At 43.2% G+C, this 27,944-nt stretch overlaps 1 protein-coding gene across 4 annotated transcripts; it reads right to left on the reverse strand.

The window, feature by feature from the left end:
- On the reverse strand, nucleotides 1–27,458 carry LOC127596240 (nuclear pore membrane glycoprotein 210-like). 4 transcript variants are annotated; one of them, XM_052058501.1, is made up of 40 exons: nucleotides 27,074–27,458; nucleotides 26,142–26,281; nucleotides 25,651–25,782; nucleotides 24,643–24,739; nucleotides 23,756–23,906; nucleotides 23,126–23,258; nucleotides 22,885–23,043; nucleotides 21,877–21,945; nucleotides 21,682–21,788; nucleotides 20,184–20,324; nucleotides 19,928–20,062; nucleotides 19,637–19,792; nucleotides 18,427–18,625; nucleotides 17,766–17,911; nucleotides 17,304–17,522; nucleotides 16,833–17,006; nucleotides 16,560–16,752; nucleotides 16,254–16,360; nucleotides 15,433–15,537; nucleotides 14,315–14,416; nucleotides 14,048–14,176; nucleotides 13,711–13,838; nucleotides 13,493–13,628; nucleotides 13,344–13,406; nucleotides 11,267–11,446; nucleotides 11,087–11,167; nucleotides 10,850–10,981; nucleotides 10,559–10,717; nucleotides 10,280–10,371; nucleotides 10,018–10,192; nucleotides 9,421–9,596; nucleotides 7,715–7,935; nucleotides 7,499–7,635; nucleotides 6,856–6,976; nucleotides 6,184–6,330; nucleotides 5,660–5,910; nucleotides 5,370–5,574; nucleotides 3,252–3,374; nucleotides 2,819–2,896; nucleotides 1–949 (listed from the first exon to the last, which is right to left on the reverse strand). In XM_052058501.1, exons 1-40 carry the CDS (start codon nucleotides 27,292–27,294, stop codon nucleotides 867–869), a joined length of 5,703 nt encoding a protein of 1,900 aa, XP_051914461.1. In that variant the 5' UTR covers nucleotides 27,295–27,458; the 3' UTR covers nucleotides 1–866. The 4 variants fall into 4 exon arrangements, 3 of the variants coding, with proteins under 3 accessions (XP_051914461.1, XP_051914460.1, XP_051914459.1); XM_052058500.1 differs by having other exon boundaries at nucleotides 3,252–3,371; nucleotides 19,928–20,065; XM_052058499.1 differs by having other exon boundaries at nucleotides 19,928–20,065.
- Between the last annotated feature and the right edge of the window lie 486 nt (nucleotides 27,459–27,944).

Here is a 27,944-nt window from a genome sequence, read left to right on the forward strand (position 1 = left end):
TTTTGATTAATACTTTTATTTGAAGAGGCAAATTTACACAGTGAAACGAAGTGAGGCAGGGGGAAAAAAGACATTCGACATGCCGGTTCGGCACGATTACAATGCATAGTGCATACAATAAGTATCCTGCCGAGAGGAAAACAGAAATTCAACATAAGTCAGGGTGAAAATTTCCCCAACAAAACCCAAACATTTTCAGGGAAATCCGTCTTTTATCAACTTTGAACCGTGATAATGCGGTCTCAGTCCCAGTAACACAAGCAGGTCAAAGCAAAAACTGAAGAGTGTCACATTTTCAAGACAGATGCTTGACATCTTTTACCGTTTCACATTAATGAACTAAACAGAAGCTGCACGCAACATGGCTCAAACCGATAAAACACCACAGAACTGATGATGCACATTTGAAGGATTTGTCACATATTAGGCTCCTTTCAGTGGATACTTAAACATACAGTAATTTGTTGAGGCAACGACAACAAACTATATTTCCTCTTCAAGTTCTTTTTTTTGTCACAAACGAATGTAGTTCCTGCCGAGTTCATCTGAAAACTGTCATATGCAGTCAAAGTCAAACAATACATAGCAAAAGCTTACTGAGCACAAACAAGAAACGGCAATAGGGGTTCCGTGAACAATGGAGTGGTCTTGAATAACAGGATTCAGCAAATGACAGCACAAGGACAATTCAGCTTTTGAAACTTTGTTACACACACACACGACCAGGTATTTAAAGGATTTTTTAAAAAGTGTTGTATCAACAAGATGCAACGACTTTAGTCACATCCCACAGCTGTCATTCTGAGGCGGATGAGGTGCATTCAGTGATGACTGTCCATAGGACAGGAGGGATGATGAGGGCTTCGTCAGTAGTTTGTCGAATAGAGACGCAACCTGAAGCTGCTGTTAGCATCCCGCCGGGGTGTAGGGTGGTTGAAGGAATCTGGGGCTGCGGAAAGAGCCCATGTGTTGTTAGCAGTAGTCCTTGACGTTAGGCCAGTGCTTCTCAATTATTTTCTGTTCTGTCATAATTTGTGCAGATTTTTTTTTAATCAAAGATGATGTCTGGATTAATGGCTACAAGTAGCAGTCACAAAGCGGGTTGATTGTTGGCAATATTCGGCACGTTTTCGCTGAAAAAAACTCAAGCGGCTCATCAGCGTGATTGGGGTTCTAATGTCTTTTAGTGACACCTTAATTTATTTGGCTTCATGCCGTCTGCTGCCAACATTTTTAGACACAGTGGGTACACCGGTCTTTCCTCGTCTACCACCGTAGTCACAGTGAAGCCAAGCGCGACATACACTTCGTCATATTCCCTCGTCTTAGCTTTCGGGAGACCTTTTTTCTCCGTCTCTACCCCTGTCGACTTCGTGTCTACACTTCATACTCATACTCTGTGCTGTGTGCAAAGCGCGAATGCTCCCTGCGCACCCTCTGCCCCCAAATGTAGTGGAGGTGTAATTGCACTTTATTCTAGGACAGTAAAAAAAAAAAAATCAAAGAAGCATGTTCCCCGAGTTCAAACGCGCCTCACTATTTGAGAAGCACTGCGTTAGGCCGACCAGGATTTTAAGAGCTATTTTGACGGATTGCGCTCTGATAATGACATCATCGACTAAAAAGAGAATTACTTGCTGGTCACGTGTCTAATAAAAGGTATTTTGGTTTCGTAAAATTCTGTTTTGAGTATCTTTTAATGTCAATTGTTATATAAATGAATGAGAAACAGTGGAGCACCTACTGTCTGTCACATGTGGCTCTCGTGCGGTTCAGCTATTATAAATAGTAATTGTCAGAGATATGCCTCGAACAAGTTGAACAAACAGACTCAGGAAGAGATTGTCTTTGCCGCCGACAGGGAGCTCAGTTATTGATGAAGCCACTCGGTGTTCGCTTCTCCAACTGAAACTCAACTTTCTGTGCTCCATGCCGAACTTTTATTGGGAACACATGCAAATTTCAAGTAACATATCAGACAAGCATTCTCCCTCGTTTGCATGCCGCACTTTTCAGCCGGCCCTCCAATACGCCACTCAGTCAACATTTTTAGACCAAGACAACTGTACAAACAATAGGTACTTTGTCATTTCTCCACGAACTGAGACAATTGTAACTTTACTCAAGGACATCCTCATCACAGTGGGGCACATCCTGTATTATCAGTTAGAAGCTGCGAGAGCACACGTGCCCGAGGTGAACCAAGCATCCAACAATCATCAAACATCTCTTGGCTATTGCAAACACTTTTTGTTAGTATCGTGATTATCCTGGTTGTTTGTTGCCAGCATTTTATTTTGATTTTGTCAGTCTTGCAGCATTATTTTTGTAAATAGACCTTTTTGTACGACATCTTATCCTTGTCTGCATTTGTGGAATTCAGTCCGTTTACGGACTGGTCCTTAACATAACTTTATGTCAGCAACCATCACACAAGCTCACACACCAGACAGCCGTTTTTACGATGTGCAACACTGCTCCACTTGGCCAGGACAGGGCGACTTTTTTTTCGTCACACACACTGTGTGTCAGCTGTGCAATTCATCCTCGGATTCATCAATATTTTGAAGCAGATGTAATGCCTCCACTACTCGAAGATTTTTTTATTTATTTTTTTTAAATGTATCATGGTGACCAGCAGCATTTCTCAATGCAGCCGCTGGTTGCTACGGAAACCCGGTGGCACAAATCAGATCACATTTGATGATGGGAGTTATGCAGAAAACCGGGCAATTTCAAAGGGCTGAGATACTTTTTCTTGCAACCGTATTTATTCATTGAGTTTCTGACAGGAAATATCATTCAATGTGTGTCCTACCGGCGACAGGCGGGGGTGTCCTGAGGATGACAGAGGTGGGGTACGTCTGCTGCTTGGGAGAGAACACCGTATGGAGGACTGCGGGAGACAAAATGGGACAATCGTGAGGAGCTGGTAATCCAGACAAAATAAAGACAGAGCATCAGAAACAGAACGTTGCAACATTTTGTATCCAGACTCAATAACTACCACCTCACATTGCCAAAAAGATGCCATGAAACATTGGCGTCAACAGTCTTTCATCATTACGACCAAGTAACTTTGTCATGAATCTCTCAAACTTGTGTCAAAAATGAAAGAACTGGCCCAAGGTGAGCTCTCAAATAGCGGAGCGTGGGAATCGGCACACAAAAGGCTATAGAACAAGTCCATAGAGAACTGGTGTGTGACAATGAAGATAAGAAAGATATGGTGGGAGTAACTGGCCCCCTACCGATGACGACGATGGCTGTACTGGCGAGCAGGGCAAACAGGGTAAACAGCATCATGTGGTAAGAGTTTTTAAAGCTGTGTAGCGGGAGGTCCCCTTCGGTTTTAATAAATGTTCCAGCAGCTGCTATGGAAGAGAATAACAAATGTCAGGTTTACAGCCATTTAGCACAGTTGAATTGATTTTAAGAAAGGCATAAGATAGAATGTACATTTCAGAACACTTATTCGAGATATACAGGTAATGTAATTTTCAGGAAATTTATTTTTGCAAATCTTGATCAACAAACATTGCAATCGGTCGGCTGGTAGAGTCCAACTGTTGTGTCAGCCCGTCACAAGCTGACGTACTTACAGACTCAATTGCAAACTTCAAGTTAATCTACCGCGCATGTCGTCTCCTCATGTGTATAACATCTTTGACCTCCGCGGAACAAATGGCAACTTCCCTGCAATATCTGACTTTTCTTTTTGACTACCTATGAAGCGGAAGTTTTACTTTGAAGGAATAGGGTGGGGGATAATGGCTGAGTAGACGGTGATGACGATTCTGAAAAGGTAAAACAGATTCACAGATGACAAAATTGAAAGTTTAAAAGGTACAGTGCACTCCGCTTAATAGAACACCATTGGGCCGAAGCGCTTCTGTTCTACTAAGCGGGGTTTCTATTAACCGGAGACACTTATTAGGTACACCTTCAGACACGTCGACGACCAAGTTATGCACGCAGAAAAACCCCTGCTGACGAGTTAGAAGAGATATTTCGACTGTGGACGTCCATATCTTTAATCAAACAACAAAACAACAACTTTAATCAACTTCAGGCAAACATCTCAAATCACGAGAAAAATTTCGTTACTTTTGTCTGGAAACAGGAGTCCGTAATTTTGCGGTTGACTTCCCTCTCAATGCGCTGGATAAGAGGGAAGTCCTGGAAACCGCGAGCGTCCCTTCTGAGAATCCGGCAATGCATCGTATCGTCTGAGTATGTCCTTCTTATCCGCAGGTGATAGCCCTCGTCTCTTGAATGAAGTTGAAGCCATTGTGACGTGTGTGTGTCTATGTGTGGAGTGACGCGTGCTACCCGTTACTGTATACGGCTAGAACTACCGCGTTTTCTCGCGATAGTGGTACAGTATCGCGATAGTTACACTTCGTCTCTCTCTCGTCTCTTAAATGAAGTTGAAGCCATTGTGACGTGCGTGTGTCTATGTGTGGAGTGACGCGTGCTACCTGTTACTGTATACGGCTAGAACTACCGCGTTTTCTCGCGATAGTGGTACAGTATTGCGATAGCTACACTTCGTCTCTCTCTCGTCTCTTGAATGAAGTTGAAGCCATTGTGACGTGCGTGTGTCTATGTGTGGAGTGACGCGTGCTACCTGTTACTGTATACGGCTAGAACTACCGCGTTTTCTCGCGATTGTGGTACAGTATCGCGATAGCTACACTTCGAAAACCACTAGTTTACAATGTTCATTGCTTACGGCCTGTTCTACTAAGCGGAGATCTGTTCTACTAAGCGGAGTATCTTTATAGGAAATTGCATTAGGCAAATCGGTTCCAGAGCCTTTTGCTCTATTAAGCGGATTACTCTATTAACCGGTGTTCTATTAAGCGGAGTGCACTGTACTTAGCCCGGGTGAAAGTGGCAACAAGGTGAATGTTTGTGTTCATCTGTCCATAGATTTATGTTTGTGATTACAACAGGCGATGAATTATTCACACTTTACATGTATGGAGATAATCGTGACTCATGGCCTGATGTTTGTTTAATTTACCAGCTCTTAGGATGTCAGAGGTTTATGTACGAGCCAAAAAGGAATTAAAAGGAAACCACAAGTAAAGCTTCATTATTTCAACCGACGCTACAGCCCGTAAACATTTTTTTGCCCAACCAGCACACTTGGCATCTCTTGGTTTGACAACAGCAGTTGGTCACGAAGAGGGAGCACAAGCAACGGGGCAAGCACACAACCACGTTATCTAAACAATATATTTCAGAATTTGCTTCTGCCAGTCATATAGGACTCACAACAAATTGAGGTATTCCTCTGCATCGAACATTTTCAAGAGGCAACCTTATTGTGACTTCCCATGAACCCACAGAGGAAAACTGACCTTGCGTGTTTGCACCAGGCTCAGCCACGTGTAACAATGTGACCGGGATGACGAGACTCTGACCCGAAGAGGCGCTGTTGATGATAATTGAAGCAGAGGCGGCTGCTCGGAGGTCCAAAGCCCTGACGGTGTACTTTGACAGACTCGGAAAGTCGCACTGTGCCTCGGCCTTTTGAATACCAATGATGGGAGAACTGGAGACCGCCTAAGAAAAACAAAGATATTTCACTTGATTCGATTTCCTCACACAGACCAGGGCATTGTTATTTTGATGAAAAACAGCCCCTGACCTCCATGTCTGCTTGGGCATCAGCTGCACCGAAGACTGTGAGCTCCGCAGTTGGATGCAGGTTTGAGAGCGTCAGCTCTGTCAGGTCCGAGTATATGCCGGGTTCTATTGGCAGTCTGGCACTGACCTGCTCCCCCGAGAAAGCGCTGCCCTCCAGGGCAGCCTTCACCAGCAGGTTACTTAAAGTCATGCTCGCAACTCTTGTCAGTTGGTCTGCCGTTGGCTGCAAGGTCACGGAACACGTGTAGAAGCCTATGGAAAGGGCAAAAAGGAAACGGGAGGCTGAAGGTGACAGAATGATGACAAACAATGTGAAAACAAATTACATTAAAAAAAATGTGTTTAGAACTTTTTTTTCATATTGCAGAAATTAAAAGTGGGTTTTAAAATGAATGAACATTGACAAATCTGAATTGATGAAAAATGCATTCTCCGGCTCATTACAGACCCTCGTGGCAGGGGGCGGGGGGCGGGGGGGGGGTCTTTGGATGTTTCCACAGGAATGTCAAGTCAGATAAGACGTACCACTGCTGGTATCAAAGCTGGTGTGCGTTTTAAAGATGCTGCTTGCAGGGAAATCAACAGCATCGCTGGTAACGCTCAGGTGGCAAGCGACAGAGGTTTCTGGCTGCAGTTGCGCAATGGCTTCGGTCTGGAAAGAGGAGCAGGTTCCTGCAGGATACATTACAGTGGAATAAGCGAAGGCCGACAATCAACACCGTGGTTACATGAATTAGATGAAGGGTAGGCGGAAGGAGCTGCGCAGAAAGGATTGGCTTGAAAGATTTAATACGCTTCACTGTTCGATATCTATTTGAATTGAAACTGAGGGAAGTCGGTATTTCATTTCACCAAGTATGAGGGCTCACATTGGAGAGCAATGATGTGCGGGTTTTCAGATGAACAGAGTACCATGCTTATTTTTAGTTCCTCACCCGAGCAAGTGGCCTTCAAGATTCTGTGAACATGGAGCACAGTGCTCTGTATTGGGTTGACTCATGAAAAGCAAAAAAAAAAAAAAATCAGTGGACAAATGGCAACAGTTTTTAGGTTCAATGATGAAAAATGTTAATGGTTTTGTAGTTGGACCCTGCTTAATTACATACTGATCATATGAAGTGACACTATTTATTTTTGTGTGGTGATTTGGTGATTATCGACATGAGCAGTGATAAAAGGTAGACTAAAGTTGAGTACCGATGAGGTTGGTTCCTTGTCCTCTGGTCGTGAGAAAGACTTCAGTCTGCTTGCCAATTTTCACTGGCAAGGCTTGTTGTGCTATTATTGCAGCTGTCTTGGTAGCCGATTCCACCACAACCTAACATTCAGGAGAAAAACAATCAATGAATACAATCACAACCTTCTCAGTTTTGGTAGGGTCAGATGCAAATTTAAACCAACGTTTAATTACGAATTACACATTCATCTTAGGGGAGACACACTAAGTGGACTGAATTCAGTGATAAAAAAATGATAATAATACAAATTGTCCCGCAATTTGACATAATCTCGATGCGGCAGGTGATGATGAGACACTTGATGATACGGCAAGGGTTCCCAAAACCTTTTTGTCATGTGTGCCTCTGAACCTTTTTGTCACAACGTGAGTGCCCTCACTCATTCGAGTTGAGAATTCTCTAAAAGGAGGAAGCAACACAACTGACGAATTGAAGTTTTGTCTGCTTCATTCTTTCCAACTCAAACGTAAAAATAACCAATGTTGCCTTGAATGGAGGTTAATATAAAAGTTAAAAAATGAAATCAAAATGGCGAATGAATCCGTTCGCCATTTTTCGAATTAATATATATTGCTATGGTGCATCAAGACAACATACTTCACCTCTCGGTATGTTTTCAAAACACCCGGTATTTCATAGTACACAGTAGCTGCCCCAGAGTCTCTGGCTACAGCTGCACCAGTTGTGGAGTCGACTTGGAGTATGGCATTGGCTGAAGAGCTCCAAATACCGTGGCCTCCTGCAAAGAGGAGATTTAATACTTTGCCCAACATGCTGAAACTAAAACTGTTCAGGGGGCAGATCCACAAATTTCTCACCGTCCTGACTGGCAAGCTGAGCAGTAAAGCAAATGACGTCTCCCACCACCAGCCTCTGGGCCTCTCCTGGCTGGATGGCATGCTCCACAGGAAGCGGAATGTAGTCTGCCACAACAGTGTTTTCACTGTCGTGCACAGACAGCAGCGTGAGACCTGTGTTTACGGTCCGGACTGTCAAAGTATGGTTACTAGGGCCAAACCCGACCTGCACCAGATCATCCCTGACAGAGAGGAACAAATAGACCATTTTAAATTTAAGAAAAACACACACACACACACACACACACACACACACACACACACACACACACACACACACACACACACACACACACACACACACACACACACACACACACACACACACACACACACACACACACACACACACACACACACACACACACACACACACACACACACACACACACACACACACACACACACACACACACACACACACACACACACACACACACACACACACACACACAGGCATTTAAAAGGTATACTTGTGAGTGTGCTGGCTTGTCCAAGTATTTCTTTTTTGACCATTCATCATGATTTAAATTTTACGCACACAAATTCGTGAGGACCGATGATGAGGCCTTCTCAGATGTAGCGTGAACAGCCTGGTAAATTGATGTAGTGAATTACAAGGCACATCTGCCTCGTGATTCCAAATCATACTGGCAGTGTTGAAATATTAATTTGCCATCTTCATAACGCATTGAGCATTGTTAGGGTTTGTTTGAGAACTTTCTAACTGCTCACAGATTTGGTATCAAATTCTCAAGATTTTGGTTTGATAGCCTTTCAGCAACAACACATGGAGATGGCAAAATGATCAATCGACAACTAATCGATGAACAAATGATTAGAAAATAATTTTTAAAAACAAACTATTTGTTGGGACATCTTGTTTCATTCAAAATTGAGCAAAACCACAGAATTTCAGACCCAACAGGTTTAAATATTCTCAGATTTCGTTAGTCCTCCATTAGAGCAGATCAAAATCTTTGTGTTAAATCCAAATGCAAATTTGCATAACATCTGCTTTTACTTGGGAAAGTGACAATCAGCATTTCTTGCCAATTTACTGACATATCACGACCCAAAGTAGCAGTGAAACAATTTTTTGTTCAAAAGTACCAGCATACGTTCACACAAACTCATGATGTTCAAGCATGTTTTACAATGAAATTGGCATGATTCTTTGAATAATGGATAATTTAGGCCACAGATTGGGGCGACAGAAGCTTTGTCTGCTGTGAAAACACAAAAAACAAAAAAAATTGTTTGAGAGACACGAGATTCCATCCTGCCTGATGTCGAGGTGCACTTGAGCAAGGCGCTGATTGCCTCAAACACAGCGCAGAGATGCAGAAGCATTTGTGCAAGATCAAATCTGACCAGCAATCCCTATCCCTCCTGGCCTGCAAATGGGCATGGTCTCGCTCGGTGCGGTGCATGGCATTTAAGATCGAGAGTGACAATTCAACTAAGTGAATTTATATCATTAATTAACTGTTATGCGAAATGACATTTGGAAAGAAATAATTATGTTAATTATCCAAAGTTGTTGGCATCGTTCAACGGACTCATCAAGCAAACACGTTTGAGCGACTTGTGGCTTTTGGTGCACCACTCCTCAGCGACTAGCACAAAAATATTAATGAGCACCGACAGGGAGAGTGGAAACTGACCTGTTAGTGGAGAAGGTGAGATGGCTGTCGGAGCTGTGCAAGACCTCTCCAGTGCTGGCGTGAAAATAAACGGTGAAGGTGAGGACTATGCCCAAAGGGAGGGCTTTCAGGCTCTCCTTGTTGTACGTATGTAACACTGGACTGGTACTGAAGCGCACATAGGACACCGGCACCACCTGAGGGATGAGGATGGTGGGTAAGGAGGGCAGTGTTGCCTTCAGAGACAATGTCAACTCAAGACTTTGTACAACTGTTTATCACGCAGCAGACGGCCTACAAAGCTCCCTTGAACATAAACGTGGGTGCACACTGGAACAGGAAACAGTCAAAAACGCCATCTAGACAAAACTGAAAAACATCACCGATAACTTTCTTTTTAAGATCATTTGAGGGGCTTATGAACTAGGGTAAATTATGAAAGCATGTTCGTGGCAACTAACTGGGGCAATGCATCTCGTATTATGGATGACCACTATTTGAGGAATTAGTCCACTTGCCGCAGTACAATTATTTTTTCTGGATTAAAGATGTAGTGAAAATTCGGTCACCGAAAACGTGACCCGAAAATCCGAAACAGGTCACACAGGTCAAACTGACCTTGACTGCAATGATGAGAGTCTGATTGACACCAAAAGACTCTTGGGAAGTAACGAGCAGGGATGAAATGCCAGTGATTGATCCAGAGACCAGGAAGCCCTTTTCATCAACTTGAGCAACAGCAACCTGGTCAGCGTGATCCAGGATACGGTATGACAGTGCACCCACACCGTCTCTAGTGCACAAGACAAAACAATAATTACAGATCAATTTGCCTCAGCATTTCATTGAGCAACAAGATAAACATGCAAGTTGAATTAACCTGTTTGTTTGAAGTTTGAGGACTGCGTTTGGGGTCATGAGAATCTCTTCGGCCTGGACTTTGGGATTCAGCATGTGCAGTTTGTCATAGACCTTTAGGCAAACGTCATGACAACATCATTATTTGGGCACAAGTAACACGTCAGAGTCTAACACACTGTAAAGTTGGGTGCATTGGTCTTGAATATACACTCTTATCCCTTCATAATATTCCACAGACAAATAACTTCACTGCATATTTGTGTCAAATCTTAATACAAGACCATTTTTAGAGCTGTACCTGAATTTGGACCTCATCTTCGAGCTCTGCAAGATTATCCGCAAGTTGACCAAGAACGGGGTCGACAACTCTGAGGACAACCTTGAGCCCAGTCCGCCCTCTTGTCCGACCAGTCACAGTCATGCCGAAATTGTACTCCGAGTTAAGCGCGACGTTTGCCTGAGATTTTACAAGAGCAAATCAAGTAAAACATGAATGAGGGTACAATAGTGAAGGTAGCTACTTCAGTAAATGCAGAGACGGCATGCTGCTTGTCAGCCTGATAAAAGGAACCACTGAAGAGAAGTATACCACAGAGAGTCTCGACTGCACATCCAGGATGTCCCTTTTGGTAGTGGACCAGTGAAAGCTAAGTCCCGGCAGAGCATTAGCAAATGTGAAGGGTGTTTGACTATTGGTCAAACCCATCACATATACAGGCATCTACAGAAGGGAACAAGATGCAACAAGGGCCAATGCCAATCATCTTCTCCAAATTTTTGTTTCATTAGAAAGTCTTTACTTAAATGTACATTCACAAGGCTGTACCTGCGCTCCCGTCTTGATTCGTGTAATGGGTGCTCGAATTCGAATGGCAGTCAAACGCACCACCTCAACTTCTACTTGATCCTGAAGACACAGGACTGGCATGAGGAATTCATCTGTTCAAGCATCTGTTCAAAGAAAACTCACTCTGCATGAACCCATCTTTGGTTTTCTTTTTCCTACCTTTGACACAACAACCAGCTTGCCCGTTTCAGCATCGACAGCTTGAATGAGTCCCGTCACCGTGACGTTACCAGTGGTCATACCCTTGACATGACCAATGCCGTTTACAGAAGCGATGTCCTCATTAGTGAGAGAAAACAGAATATTGGACTGAGGCTGCGGGCCACCCTCAGATGTGATCTAGAAACAGTGGGCATAAATAGGTTACTCACAAAATACATTTTAGCTGTGTAAGCCAAGGTCGCATATATTTCAGAAAAGTTGTGGCCGTTCAATTTACTGTGACAAAAGTAGAGTCAAACAATCATTTCATGAACCTTTGACATAAACCTAAGTGGTAGGTCACGTCGGTCTTCTTCATCCAGTCATTCTTTCCCACTAATCTGAGTCGCGGGGCAACAGCTTTAGCAGGAAAGGCTAGCCAGGAGAGTCTCTCCAGTGTCTCCTTGATCATTCCAGAGCCTCCTGCCAGTGGGACATGCTCTGAACATCTCACCATGGAGGTGTCCTGGAGGCATCCTCATCAGATGCCCGAGCCACCTCATCTGGCTCCTCTCAACGTGGGGGGAAGTGGCTTGACTCCGAGCCCCTACGGGATGACCGAGTTTCTCACCTTATCTCAAAGGAAGATCACGGACACCCGATGGAGGAAACTCATTTCGGCTGCTTGTATGGGGTGGGTTCTCGTTCTTTTGATCACAACCCACAGCTCGTGATCATAGGTGAAGGCAGGAACGTAGATTGACCTGTAAATTGAAAGCTTTGCCTTTTGGCTCAGCTCCTTCTTCACCATGACAGACTGATACAAAGTCTGCATCACAACAGACGCTGTCGCCCAATCCTGCCCTCGCTCGTGAACAAGACCCAATATACTTAAATTCCTCCACTTGGGGTAAGGACCCATCCCTGACCGGGCGAGGGCACGCCACCCTTTTCTGACTGAGGACAGGAACCCAACAGCCCATATCAGGGGAGGGAATTCGGTACCCCATACTCCCGAGCACCACCCACAGAACTCCCTGAGGGATATGATCGAACACCTTCTCTCCAAGTCCACATTGCTGGCACGAAAACCTGAATCATCCTGAATCTGAGACTCCATTTCCCGACAGACCCATTCTGTCAAACTCTCCCAGCAAACACTGACAATACATTTCGGCCTGCCAGGTCTGACCGGCATCTTTCCAACCATCGGAGCCAACTCACCACCGGGTCGTGATCAGTTGACAGCTCCAGCCGTCTCTTCGCCCGGGTGTCCAAAACATACGGCCACAAAGTCAATTATCGAACTACCGCCACATATGGATACTCTTTTGTTTGAACATGGTGTTCGTTATGGACAATCCATGATGAGCACAGAAGTCCAATAACAAAAGACAAGTTCTGATCGGGGGGCGATGAAGATGCCCATACTTGCCATGCTATGCGCCTCTCACCGTGGGCAAATCCAGAGTGGAAGCGAGTCCAACCCCTTTTGAGAGAAGTGATACCAGACCGTGGGGGTCTGTATAGTGAGGAAAGTCCGACGACATCAAGTCGGACCTTCTGTGCATTGCACACCAGCTCGGGCTCCTTCTCTACATGAGAGGTGACATTCCAAGTGCCAAGAGCTAGCTTCTGCAGCCGGGAATTGAACCGCCAAGGTCCCCATCATCGGCCAGCACCAAGCTCACTTTGCAACCGACCCCTTTGGCCCCTCCCATAGATGGTGAGCCCACGGGAAGGGGGACCAACATTGCCTCTTTGGGCTGAGCCCGGTTGGGCCACACGGGTCTAGGCCAGGCTACTCGGCGCTCGCCAGCAATCCCCACCTCCAGGCCACATGAGTATATTGCCGTTTGTCATCTGCAATTTGAGGGGGTTGTGATTGGATCACAGTGCTTTTTAATACGTAAAACAATGCACTCAAAGAGGAGCTGGAAAGGATAGCATAGGGGCCAGTGCTGTTTCCCAGGGAAAGTCTGTGACAAAGGTCCCTTTTGGAAGATTGACTGTGGACCAAATAAACTCTTCTGGCAAGTTCAACTGAGGCTACCTTCTGTCAGCATAAACATCAACACGCCACACAAAAACATACCTGCATCATTGCTCCAATCAGCAGAGTCATTTTCCGGGGGATGAGTTTGAATGGTGGAAATACCTATTGAGAGAAACCAGTGACACAGTTTATACAGTAGTTGTTTGCAATCCTGATAATGACTTAAGAAACGCCAGTAAACAAAATACCTCAATCTGTTGAGGGGCAGATGACAATTTTCTCTCATTTCTGTCCATTACAACAGCTGACAAGGTTGTCTGGCCAATAGAAACACCTTTTACCAGGTAAACCGCAGTGTCCTGTTCTGTAGACTCTGCTACTGGTCTGGAAAAGGAACATAAAGGCGTGCCCATTAAGGTTAAGATATTTTGAACAACAAAAACACATCAAGTCTCACAGCCCTTACTTCAATGACACGATTGAAGACGCTGCCTTAACCTTCAATTTCAGGAAGTGGAAATAGCTTGTTGGGAAAGGCTTCTTGTTATCATCCAACAGTCTGACATAACATCTTACTGACTTGCCAATTTCCACCTGTAGAGGAGACAAATGAGGCCACTCAAGAGGGAAATTAAGACCAACTGAACTCCATAAAGATTAAAAGTTGAGCACTCGGACAGAACAAACAGAGCGAGTGCCACTTGGGCACAAATGTGTGTTTTTATTCATCCTGGACCAAGGATCATCATGTCGAGCGGCTCCAGCATCAACCACAAAGAGGAATTATCAGACTGGAAACTGACCTTGTCGACCACTCTCAAATTCACCTCCAGGATTTCAGAAACATACACTGTGGCTTTGGCTGTCGATGGGGATGCCAAACAAAGGTCATGAACCATCACTTGCACCACACCTGGGTGGATGGGGGCAATCTGGGGACATGAAGAAATTCAGGAGAGAAATTCAAACTGGCAAGGGTAATCATTCTTTATCACTTGTGCATCTCGACTGTGAATTTCGATTTCCCTTCCCTAAATCACTCTACTTGAACTCCAGATGTCCCTACATACCTGGGCTGTTCCTTGGGTGTCCTGCAATACCACATGTGCAACATCTTTAACACTGGTTTTGACAACAAAATGCCCCGACCCCTCTCGCAGGGCAAGGTTACCCTGCAAGGAAAAACACACGTAAAGCTTTTGAGCTGAAGTCAAAATTGGTAATGGATAAGACTTTCATTTTATCGCACAATTTCAGATCACTTGCATGGTTGAACACGCTGAGCTAGTCGCATCAACAAGACCCCACCACAATTAATGTTAATTTCTCCAGATATGTCTAAGGCAGGGGTCGGCAACCCAAAATGTTGAAAGAGCCATATAGGACAAAAAAAAATAAACAAAAAACAAATATGTCTGGAGCCGCAAAAAAAATAAAAGCCTTCTATAACTTACAATGACGGAAACACATGCTGTGTGCATGCAGGAGACTGGACTGTCTCAGAATTGTTTATGAGACATTAATTCCTTTATTGTTTGTTCACAAACGCCCCCATAGAATTTATTTTGTGATTTCCTCGCTTAATTTTTTTGTTTTGGTGCATTATTTTCGCTTTTCTTAGTGTCAGTGAAGTGATCACGGATTTCCGTTTTTCGGAGGAACGCCCCCATAGAATTTATTTTGTGATTTCCTCGCTTAATTTTTTTGTTTTGGTGCATTATTTTCGCTTTTCTTAGTGTCAGTGAAGTGATCACGGATTTCCGTTTTTCGGAGGCTGTCTTTGAACGCCTCTCGAGTCGAACGAGAAGGGAGAAGGCACGGAGTAGGATGCGCATGTGTCTTTGTTTGTCAAGACTGTTAAAAGCATAAATAAAGTGCACGTTTTAAAAAAACAACATCACAGCTCTCCTTTTTCGGAGTTGCAACATGTATCTATATCTATTGGAGCTACTGTATATTAGCCTACTATCAAAATCTTTTTCCATTTTCAAATTTTTTTTATAAAGCTCCAGGGAGCCATTAGATGTCGCTAGAGCGCCGCATGCGGCTCTGGAGCCGCGAGTTGCCGACTCCCGGTCTGTGGCGAGCAGGGTCAAAGATGATGAGCTAAAAATAAGTCATTTGCAAAAAGAAACAATACTAAACACCAAATGGATGGACTAAACAGTCTCTAAAATGTCTCTCTTACCCGCACATCTGGGTGGTTGTATAGGGTCAATGTGTCAGGAAAGATGTGGACATCTTCAACTAAAATGAGTTCCAATGTCGCTGACACTGGGGTAAACGTGTCAACCTATCCACCAGAACAGTTGAAAACAGAATAAGGATATACAGTTGCACTAACTCAGATTAAAATAAATAACTGATACGTAAGGTAATCAACAGAATTTACACGTTTGACAACATAGCAAAAGAAAAAATGCATTATTCTGCTCTTAATTATTTGTGTGAAAAATGAACGTTCATGATGAAGTAGATAATCACAATGTATCCTGACTGAATGTGCAGAAAGTGCGAATAAATTCCAGTAGTTCACCGACATCAACTGTCATTGGGCCACAAAGATGGGAAGCTGTTAAATTCTTGTGGCAAATATACTGTATTGAGATTTTTTGAAACATTGCCCACAACACAACGCAGATAAAACAAAAATGTAAACAAAATAGAAATATTCTTCAATTGTGTAGCCATCTTCAATGCCATTCCTGCTCAAGGCAATCACTGCATATTTACCAGCAACATTAACACACCTTTCCTTGTCCAGCGGCATATTACCTTGTAGTAGAAATAATGACTGTAAATGGGGCCTTGATAATAAAAGGCTAGTATAAAAGTGAACAAGCAAAACATTGAACGTTTGAAGAATTTGTTACAGTTACATAGCGGACGTGTACCGAGGAGGGTTTTAACATCTCTAAGCATCCCGCACGGGCCAGTAAGTCACAGTCACAGCAAGTAGAGAAAATAGACTGCTCAATGATCAGATAAACTGAAAAATGTGACACTTACGCGACTCTGAACTTTGGCTGCTTTGATATGTGAAAGCTGGTAATCCAGCGCAGTCGCCGTGATAGCAGCGAGCCCCGATTGACGATGCACAACAACGGTCTGTCGGCCTGTAACAGAGGACAAAGAAAGGAATTGCCGCGAAGCAAAAAGCCAATGATAATTTTAGACATCAAAAAACGACAACAATGAAGAGTCACGGCATTCAAATCAGTGAAACCTTCTTTGCAAAAGGCTCATCAAGAAATATCTGGGATTAGGTCGCTTCAAATATAACCAATTAAAAACTTTTAAGAGCAGACACTTTACCGTGTAGTTTCATCTGTTTGTTTTCATCCTTAAAGGGATGAATCGTCATGGGAAGGATTGGCTCGATACTGGCCAAGGACACTTTGCTTGATTCCCACACGATGCTCAGTGAGCTGAAGTTGTCAAATTTCCGTCCTTGGTGGTCAAAAGCTGCAAGGTCCAAAACTGGGTTGCGATAATTTGAAACTGGGACCTTAAAAAACAACAACAAAAATATCATCATCATAACACTCAGGCGGGATTGTCATATTAAGGAGGAAATAACATGCGTACCACGTATTTGTTCTGCTGCAACAGAGGGCATGCTAGTTCCTGCTTCGGAACGGCGTACACCGGGACCAGGGTGAGGCGTGACGGAGGAGCGCAAACAAACTTTACAGATGCCATCTCTACAGCAGGATAAGGGTTGGTCACGCTGGCCTTGTTTCGCACCCTCACCTCCAGCATCTGCACATTTATGAAGCATCACAACAAAGCTCTGACACTGGGTCACCATGGAGAATACATTTCTTCTCTGGGAACAGAATACTATTGCAGTAACTAACTTTATGTTGGATTAGTGTGTTGGTACAGTTACGTATCATCAATGCTGTGCCCAATGCTACGGTATAAACCAAAAAATCTTTTAAAGATAGAATGTTGAGCACTTATTGGTGTTGTTAAATGAAGAAAAAGGCATGCCCATCTCGTCCCAATGATATCCAGCACATCCAGTTTGTTATTTGGTCAGCATGGAGGAATTACCTGCTCTCCCAAGGCCCTGCAAGTTGCTCTGACCAAATGCTGGTCAGAATTATGGGACAGCGGGCTGGTCAGAGTCAGGCTCACACCTTCTTCCTCCTCAGCTCTCAACTCACAGAAGAATTTAGAGGGCTCCAGAACCCAAGGCTGAGGCCCTCCCTCGAACAGCATGTCTTTCGAGGAACCCAGCGTCACCACAGCCACGGACACAGGGTCAATAGCCTGACAAAAGAGATCATCGGGACAATCGCCGTCATTAAAACAGAAAAGTGTCTTTTTTTTCTTTTTAAAGATTATTTATTTAAACAGACCATCAGGTCAAGCTGGGAAATGTGACGATATTTATGGTGGAGATGAACATATGTATCGTTCCACTTCTCTCCTTTTGTCTATATTTTAGTTAAATTTGAACTTTATTTTTAATAGGGGATTATGGCAGCAAGAATTATTTTTTTTAAGACTCACGCTGAGGGGAAGATAAGCTGCAATGGTGATCTTTGCACTGAGGTGAACGTTGCCATGGGTGTAGCTGACCAAGAGCGTGGTGTAGCCTGGGGTCAGAGCTTTGGCTCTCACCCCACTGCAGTGGTCTTGGCCGGGAGCCAGTCGACCTGCAAGGCAGAAACATAGGTGTTTGGGGGAGGGGGAATGCCAATATACGCAATTAATTTTACCCCCGGTTTACTTTTTCAATTAGCAATAGGAGATTGAATTCAATGTGAAAAAAAGGTTAATTTGAAGAGATTCATTGTTTCAATGTTAAACAAGCCCCATGAATGGGTCCCACCGAAAACACAACCCATTGATGACATAGAATTAATGAACTGCTGGCCTTACGGCTTCAACCGACAAATAAGTATAAAAAGAAGAAAAATAGACTGCACTTTTACCCTCAAACACATGAAATACTTAAGTGGTCTGTTCCAGCTGAACAACTTGTGACCAGTTGTATCTCCCAATGACAAACTGTACAAAACAGGACGATCAACAAATGAGCATCTATTCGTGAGTGACCTTCATTTAATGGCAATTCTCCGATGAGTGAGGCAACTTGCAACATGAGGAGAAAATTATCTTTTTTGCATTGACGCAGCTGCTAGACATCAGAATCCATTTGCAGACTCACCTTCAAGCTGCTGAAAGACGCCTTGGTTTTCCTCATCAACCTGCAGGTCAAAGTGGGAGCAGTCACTCAACATGACGCGCTCCAACCCCTTTTCCTCCAGCAGGCCAAAAATTCTGAGCGGTAGTTCCAGAATCGTGCCCACTCGGGCTTCCACTCGACAGGGAGCAAAGTCCATTGCCACAGGTTCAACGACGTATACCTAATGGAATGAATATATTCAAAATCATCAGTGTCAAAGTTGGGGATCAAGTTGTACACAGGTTTCAGTTGATGAAGCTCCAATGTCACGAAGGAACTGTACTGACAATCTTGACAACTCCAAAAAAATGGAAGAGTTATTTCTTTTCATGCTAAAGAAGAAATTCTTATTTCATCCATCCATCCATTTTCTGATCAGCTTTATCCTCACAAGGGCATGCTGGAGCCTATCCCAGCCTTCTTCGGGCAGTAGGCGGGGGACACCCTGAAGCGGTTGTCAGCCAATCGCAGGGTACACAGAGATGAACAATCATCCGCACTCATACCGAGGGACCATTTTGAGTGGTCAATCAGCCTGCCATGCAGTTATTTGGAATGTGGGAGGAAACCAGAGTACCTGGAGAAAACCCACGCAGGCCCGGGGGGAACATGCAAACTCCACACAGGAAGGTCAGACCCAGCCAGGATCGAAACCACGACCTCTGCACTGTGAGGTCACTTGTATTCTTTGGCATTTAACTGAGCATGACGTCGATTTGTTCTTGGTTTTGCTGTTTGGTGCTTTCTACCCTCTTTATTACCGATTTGCTTTGCTGTTTGTTGTATATGTTAAATTGCTCCATGTACGGCACTTTGTATGCAGCGATGACTATCTGAAAGTGCTCTATAAATACAGTTGAGTTGAGGTCAACACACTAACTACTGGACCACCGGCCCACCAAAAATATATTCCAATAAATGCTATATTGCACATGTAAGATTAACATATAAAACAAGAAATAACTGCTCTTGGCAAAAACAGTGGAGTGAGTTAGTGCATCGTGAAAACAGGATGTTAGCCCCAAAACAGTTTTGCTTTTAACTCTCGAATAAAAAGTAACTATACTGTTAACATGAATCCTTCTTGCTTGCAACTACAAAGCAGTTACTTTGCAAATGTAGTTTTGTCATTTAACAAGTATAGCTTCATAAATGACATGGTTTATCAATGATGCTGTCAGAGTCACCATACCTTCATCTCTCCGAAATGGAGTGGGTTGCGCATATCCTGCGCTTTCACGACGGTGACACCAATGTCACTGACTGTCGTCATCACGCCTTTGACAGTCACTGTGGCCACGCTTGCGTTGGATGAAGACCAGCTGAAATTTCCACTGCCACCTGTTGCCTATCCAAAGCAAACAGCAACAACTTTCAACAACATTGAATGGGACAGCATGAGAGGTAATTGCAAAGAAAAAAACAAAAACAAAACACTGGTTATTAACTCAGTCGTCATCTTGTTCATCCTCATAATTTATACCTTAATTGTGTACTGATAAGCGCCGACCTTGGGTTGCCATGGGAACGTGAGAATACTCGGACTTAGAACGATAGGTTTACAGATTTCCACATCCTGTTCATTGTGGACTGGGTTGACGAGTGGGTGGACGCCGCCCTTCTAGAAGCAGAACAGAGGACACAGGCACTGATCAGGCTGACCGCTGACTTTTCAGGGACGAATGAAAGATGAATACACTTATCATTTTGAAATGTGAACAAGTATAAATCATGCTTACTTCATCCTCAACAGCTGTCAAAGTAGCATCAAAGACACTCAGGCCGTCTTTGATAGCTTTGACCCGATGGTAAGATCCATTCAGGGAAGAGTGCAAAATGTCAAAGAATTCCAGAGGGAAAACGGAGTCGATTCGGATATTCTGCCAAAAGAGGAGGTAGAAAAGCAACATCAATAACTTTGCTTTATGTAGCATTGTATGAAAGGTGGTCACAGGAAAGCTGTGAGCTGAATTTGAAAGTGTGCCATATGTGAGCACAAACAATCGTTATAACATAGCTGGCATCCTGGTATGGAATATGGCCATCAGGCCTTTGACATACTTCTGATCTCGTTAGTGAATCTCAAATTTTGAGTTTCCGGATTAACTTTTTGCTCCATCACAAAGGAAAGATGAACGCACAGAAGAAAAACACAAGCGCTTCGATGAGGCAGCAATTGTATGGCAGTACGAAGAATTTGAAGCTTGCCAGTATGTCGCTGCATGCCAAGAAACAACCAACACCCTCCTCATTTTGTTTCCAGTCCACTGCGTGCTATAGACGAGATCTTTGGGAAAATGGCGAAGGCTTGTTTTGCTTTTATAGTGACTAGAGGTCAAAATTATATTTCACCTTTTTATATTGACTCATGTAGTGGTACACTCGCCCGACTTGTGCGCGGGCAGCGTGGGAACAGTTCCCACTCAGTGAGGGTCTGGATGTCGATTTGACTGGCTGTTCATCTCTATACGTTCCCTGCGACTGACTGGCGACCATTTCAGGGTGGAGTCCGCTTCCCGCTTTAAGTCAGTTGGGATAGGCTAGCACCCCCGGCCCCATGACCCTGTTCAGTATCAGGGGTGTTGAAAACGGATGACTGGATATTTATTTGTTTTTCTGGAAACTATTTTTGCCGCTGTTGTGACTGGAGCAGCAAGTTATGAACGGAAACAGTTTTTTGAACTTTATTTAACAGATCCAATGTACAATAGAGAACAAAATAAAACACATTCACACAAACATAAAGAACATAAAACTCGGGATGTCCACATTTAAATTCCTTACATTCAATATATATTTATGTACAAATATGAAGATTCAATACAAGCCGATCGTTTTAATACTTTTTTGTTTTGAAAAAATGCCTCATTGAAAAACATAACGCTTGAATTCATTGAATGCAACATAGTTTCCTTCCCATGAACTTACTTTTATGTACAGGAATTGTAGCCATTATTATAAACAGATTAATCAACTACACATCTGATTTTCGCTCAAACCTTCGTGAACCTTTTTTTGCATATGTAAATCTGATTTTAATTGATTTGAATTGAAATCTGATTTCAATTTTAAATGATACTTCTTTAATCTTATTCGGAATGAAGTAACGATTATGTAAACGCCGGCCTTTCTTCCAAGCTACAGGATGCCATCCACAGAGACAGATCAAAATGCAACCATGTGAGATGATGAGGTAACAGTTTCATTGACAGGTGCTTTTCTACGAGGTTTACTTACATCAGACAAGTAGAGTTTGTTGCCAGATTTATCGAGTACTTCAATCTGGATATCATAGTCTCGACCCATTTCCAGAACCCAACTGTTTCCAGGATGAATTTTAAAACCTAAATCAAACACACGGGTTTGAAAAAGGCTTCTCACACTCACTTTTTCACTTTAAAAACAAAAGTAAACAGGAGTGACTGAACTAACCTAAGTAGGCAGGTTCCACCACAAACAAAGTGCTGTTGGGAAGACGAAACACTCCTTGCATCCGAAGACCTAAATAATACTTGTAAGGAAAATTGAACCAGACATTGCATACAGCTGGAACATGCAGAAACCTTTGGAGGGGCGGGCAACTCAAAATTAAAAGGAGGAACAAGGAGGACATTTGAAATGCCTTCCAGAAACATACTTTACTCAGATTTTGCGAGCTGCCAAAAGACAGTAGAAAAAGAAATGGAAGAAAGCAAAGAGGTAAAGTAGTTATGAATTTGCGCCACTGCCCATTATATTCATCGAATGCGAAACAAAGTGCAGAAATGCACTGAAAGTATCTGCCAATGCCATAAGAAAGTACAGCAAAAGAAGATATGGAAGCAGAAGAAGTAGTAGAAGACAGAGAAGAACTGTAGTTAGGGCAACTAATGTGTGACAAAATTCTGTTACTGCCACAAGCATGCGGTGTCAGCCACAACAAGGATTTACTAATTACGGCAACAAAAGTCATAACAACCGACTACAATGCGAAGCGTGATTCTTGCAAAGGTAAGTAATTTCAAAATCAAAAGAAAGCCTTTTCCGAAGTGAGAATTCACTCTAATGCCCTGCTACTATCCTATGAGTATTTGTGTTTGGAGAGGCAGAGCATGCTTCCCTTTCATTCATTTCTGAATGTAGCCTATGTTCAAAAGAAATCAACCGTTCATGCTTTAAACTATTTGGAATGGAATGGAATGGAATGCCGGAATGGATTCCGGCATTTATATGGAAAATGCGTCTCAACTTACATCATTTTTAGTGAAGAAATTTCTTCCAGAACCAATTAATTTTGTGAGTAGAGGTACCAACCTACTTGTGTAATACCCAAACAGGTCAATCAGTGCAGCCTAAAAATATTGTTCATGAGCAGGAGGAGCGGTCATTGTCCAGCACAGCCCATCAGCACCTTGTTAAGCCTCCAACAGAGTGGCAGGCGAAAATGTTTCAGAAGGATACTTTTATGGTCGAGTACGACATTGATGTGTCCCAGTTGAATGGCTGCAACGGTGGATGTTCTTTGATCCAGACGTGCAACGTCAATATCTGGGTTCCCGTTTGTGTCGACCACACTGTTCTCAAGGTGCAGCTCATATTGATCACATGGCATTGAAAGCTCTTAAAAAGCATTGGGAATCGAAAACATTCTATCTCAGATTTGCCCTGATACTCAAATGCGAGCTCCATTCAGCAGTCTTACCGGTTATCGAGCCCTGACGTATCTTCAGGACTTGGTATCGGATTGACGTTCCGACCATCAGGTAGACATTATGCGCAGGGCTCAGCAAAATGTTCTCTAAAATCAGTAGTTTCACCTCAGCTGCGTCCACACCCTGCAGGACAGATATCACAGCAACATCAGAACAGCTTCATCTTCATGACCAGTGGTTTTAAAACAAGCGGCACGAGGGGGTTTGCCTAAAAGGGGACACTTAGACAAAGGTGACTTATTAAATCGACTGTATGCAAATATTTGGGTCTCTGGACTGGAAACAGCTTTCGGGACTCTATCTGTCTATTGCTGAAAATGTGTTTGTGAGCAAGCTCTTCTGTCTGCATTTGCACTCCACTGTAACAGAAACAGTCAGGCTTCAAACATATCTGAGCGCCCAGAACGAGTCAAGAGACATTGTTTGTCACAATTTGTTTAGCCACATGCAACTTCTTGACACAATACGTCCATATTTAGCCACTGGCGAGGTCGGAAAAGGTGACAAATAGCATAGTAGTCACTCATCATGGCAATCAAAGCTGTGCCAGGAAATCCTGGAGGCTGTCTAACACTGAGGCAATTCATTTGAATATTTGTGCTGGAAAATAATTATCTTACTTGATACAGTGATTCTTGAATTCTGGCCTTCACTTTCGCATGTCCTGTTTTCAGGCCTGACACCAAAATGATATTGCCTTGTTTTCCGACACGCTCCATTTCAGAGATGTATTCAGGAGGTGTGTATGTGGAATCGGAAAACTTGAGAAACCTTGAGAAGGGACAAGACAGAGCAATGTTAACTTTGTGCCACTTTGGATTTTAGCCAAAAGAACATATTGGTAGAATACCAGGTGTAGTTTTGTGGTGCCCAGAGTTACAACCTAAATTTATTTCATGACATGACTCTTATCTCAAATCAACTCTGCTCATTGAATTAAATGTAAACACAGTTAATCCGTTCCAGCCCGCCAAAACACTCAAAATGCATTTTTAACTGCCTTTCATAAGATGATTTGCACTCCACAGTACAGCACCTTATAAAAACACACGGTGATGTGATACAGTAACATTTGCTCTCCATATAACCTTTAAACATGGAAACTGTGAGCGCATAACATGACCATACCAAACATATTGTTCTCCGTTTTTGGGGACGACTGGCAGTTGGCAAAGCACCCTTATGGCATATTAATTACTGCTACTGACTGATACGGTTCTTCCATTGCAAGGAAACCAATGTGAACTGGTGGTGGCCGGATGTCGAGAAGTTGGCCACCGTTATGAAGTGGAGGAAGACTGAAGTTCACACCCATCTCAAAACTTGATTGTGTATTAAAACAAAAAGTGGTCAGGTGATGACACGAATCTCAAATATTCATACAGTAAATCCAGACACGTGTGTCTCAAGGCGCCACTGTATTTATTTGCCATCTTACTCATAAATAATTATAAATCAAGTGTGTAATTTCATTGCTGCTAAATAATGCAGATAAGGGAAGACTTACCGTAATGAATCATAAGTATCGGAGAATCCATTCATATCCACATCTTTCACGATACTCCAGTCAAAGACCAGACCTGCAAGAGTGCTGAAGGTGTTTCCTGTAAGGAAAATGAAAAGCACAAGAGTCATGCTCGACTTCTACTTATACTCAAACAAGTGAGTGAAGAGGAAGCAAGTAGGTATGAAACAGGTGCCATTGAGGGTATTTGCATATCCGGCGAGACATGAAGGATGTTGAGCGCACCCATCTGACAGCTGAATTGGTCAGTATGAAACTAATAAGCATTTGATTACAGAATCCTCCACATTCTTTGATACACTACTTCAAATAATGACTGTAAAGGCCAAAGTCAATGAATCAAAGCATAAAACCTGATACCGTATAACAGAGGTCACCAACTGTTTTGAAACTGAGCGCAACTTCTGGGGTATTGATATTACGAGTTTGAAACACCTCTGACACAACAAATTTGATCAAATTAAGCTATAATTTTATTCATCTATGTGAAGACGTGTTCATAATTTTGCTCAGCAGCCAAATTATCAACCATGATTTATCAAGGCAGGAAACACTTCCTTTCTATAAATTTCTACAAGTGTGTTTATATTTCCACAACAGACCAGCGGGCTACTCATGTGGTCCATCGTGCACGTTGGCACCATATTGGTGACCACACTGGCCTAGAGCCTGGAACAGAAAACATCAGACTGTAGCCACAGTTCATTTAGTGACATGACTTTGTCTTTAACACAACTCAGGGACGAAAGCAAACACGACCAGGTCATCGGCACAGCCCGACAACAGATCCAACATTTTAATTGATCAAGATATTAAAATTGGTTCATCTTTCCATCAGCAACATATGAGCGATGATAACAGAGATGCAAACGGTAGATAAATACTTTACATTGGTCAATACGAGCCTGAGCGTGTCAATTAGCTTGGCTGTGGCAGAACTTAGCAGAGCAGCAGCAGGCTATAATGAGAGGAAGCTTATCTCATGGGCACCTTCAGAGTCCAGAGCATGAATTTCGAGTGCAAGGGGGGAATCCTCCAGGTGTAGTTCTCTGGTGGTGGACACAATGGTGACATCATAGATCACGTCAACGATTGCATCGCAACGCAGCATCTGTCCTGTCACTGTGAATGAAAGAGGGCAACTCACTTTACACACAATGGGCGTCACAACTAAATCAGCGCAAATGGGTTTGAGTTGATGAAAGGCATTGAAATGTGCTTCCATCATGGAGTGTATGATATATTGCCGCTTTGATTTGGTCACGAGCAGGAGAAGCATGCTTTGGAAAAAAGATTAGCCGTTTTTATTCGCAATGCACATTTCAAGATGCCATCAAAGCATAATGACTTTTGTGGCCGAAAAAAAAAAGTACATAAAGAGGGAAGGAAAGGTTGTGCAATATTAGAATAATTTGATGATTGTGCAGATTTTCTACACTAAGAACAGCACAATGGGTTTGTCATTTTCAATTGATAATTACCAACATCTTCAGCCAGAATGATGCTGGTCAATCTGGAGGGCTGCGTGGAAAGAGCTTGAAGAACTGCTTTCCTGGAGCAGCCTTGGCCCGTCTCTTCGTCAATGGGCTGGACGCTCGCAACTTCTGGTCGAGTTGATGTCCTGGAAAAATATGTGTACAGGAGTCACTCACTTTTTGCGGGTGATGCCTTCCAAGCCCCCCTCCCCGCAATAAATAAACTTTTTAAATGCAAATGGCAGAATGAATACTGAACTGTTCATTAAAATATGTAGACTGAATCCCCCATTACCAAACCGCGAAGTAGCGAGGCACACTTTACACTGAATGTATTGGTCAAGCACAGTAAAGTAGCTTTGCTCACCTGATCATCCTTCACAAAAACATTTCAAACATTCAGGAGGGAATTTACAGTGAAAACCTTCCCCAAAAGACACTGAACGCTCCAATCCCGCTCAATCATTACTGTGTTTCATTTTCTCTGTTTCATAGTCTTGAGGTTTGACATTTCTGCTTCCAGGACAGCAACTTCTGAGATATAGGGGGGGGGGGGGGGGGGGGGGACTGTTCTTTTCCTTCCGTCAAGCCTTAAATTTCAAGTGTATGTAAATTTCTTCTCTAAGAGACTAATCTAAGGCTATTCTTATGAATGGATGAGAGTACTCAACAAATCGTGTACTTTTTCGCATGGTTACTCCCTGGAAGGAGGTAGTCGCTGCTCATATATAGCTCAAATGTACTGTACACGAACAATAGCGACAGAACTAAAGTTCAGAAGCACAAAGAGGGTTGTGCTAGCGAGAGATGTTTTTGGGCTATTTCGGTCACACAACTGTCTCCCTCAGATTCACTCACTCACTCACAGATGCTGTGTCCACGTGCAGGGGGATGCAATATGACACCTTTTGACTACCGGCCCTTTTCTCTGCACTCACCATCTGTAGCAGCCCTCAGTGGTTTCCAGGGTGAAGTTAATTCGTGTACTTCTGGCAAGGGGTAGCAGCACTTTGGGCATATTAAGCTTGGAGCAGCCACAGTGTTGAAAGACGCCAATTAATGACAGCAAAAGAACCGCCGACCTCATTTCCGTTAAATGTGACTTGTTGATCGCGAAACTACAATGAACAGAAACGACAACTAACTTTTTTCGCCTCATGAAAATGTTGTATTGTGTCGTGGTTGTCTATTTCCGTCATGGGAAGAAATAACCGGTCAACTACAAAAAAAGTGCACCGGAACCGAAGCTAACAGAAGCCGAGAACCCGCCATTTGCAACTATTGGACTTGAGAGCATGCGGGCAGTGCGGAAACGTCCCTCACCAAGAAGAATGACGCGTTTTCTTAAAGGTACACTGACGTTTGCGCTGCGTCTGTCCTTGTAATAACTGTACCTTGATTTTGTCAAGCAGCATTACCTATCTGGTGCAATTACTCAAGCGTGCAGTATCATGGAACTTGTTTTAAAGGTCATATTCCGTCAAAATCCCTAACATAGGTCAAAACGAGTCTGTGACCTGGTTACAGTTTGACATATCTGCTGTTTATTGATTGCATGCATTAAAATGCACAAAGGTACAAAACACCTCCGTCAGATGTAGATGTCATTCTGAATGCAGAAGACACACTACTCATTATTCAGCTACATGCCCAATTACCCACTTTGTGGTTGCAATGCTACATGCCTAGTCATCTCAGAAAAAGTGGCTGAGCAACAACTCAGCTCCGTGTTGAGCAAATGTTTAACTTTGCATCACCTGCCAACATCCAAGGAGTCGAGGAATTAATGACCTCCATTTCTTTTGGGAG

The sequence above is a fragment of the Hippocampus zosterae genome, chromosome 2 (genome assembly GCF_025434085.1).
Source record: "Hippocampus zosterae strain Florida chromosome 2, ASM2543408v3, whole genome shotgun sequence".
In the NCBI taxonomy this organism is placed as follows: domain Eukaryota; kingdom Metazoa; phylum Chordata; class Actinopteri; order Syngnathiformes; family Syngnathidae; genus Hippocampus; species Hippocampus zosterae.

Coding starts and splice junctions, on each gene's coding strand:
- LOC127596240 (XM_052058499.1), bottom strand. CDS start 27,294: ATGAGGCGAAAAAAGTTAGTTGTCGTTTCTGTTCATTGTAGTTTCGCG. Junction 13,629..13,710: donor TCTTCAATCGTGTCATTGAA/GTAAGGGCTGTG, acceptor TTCCTTTTCCAG/ACCAGTAGCAGAGTCTACAG. Junction 6,331..6,855: donor ACAAGGAACCAACCTCATCG/GTACTCAACTTT, acceptor TGTATCCTGCAG/GAACCTGCTCCTCTTTCCAG.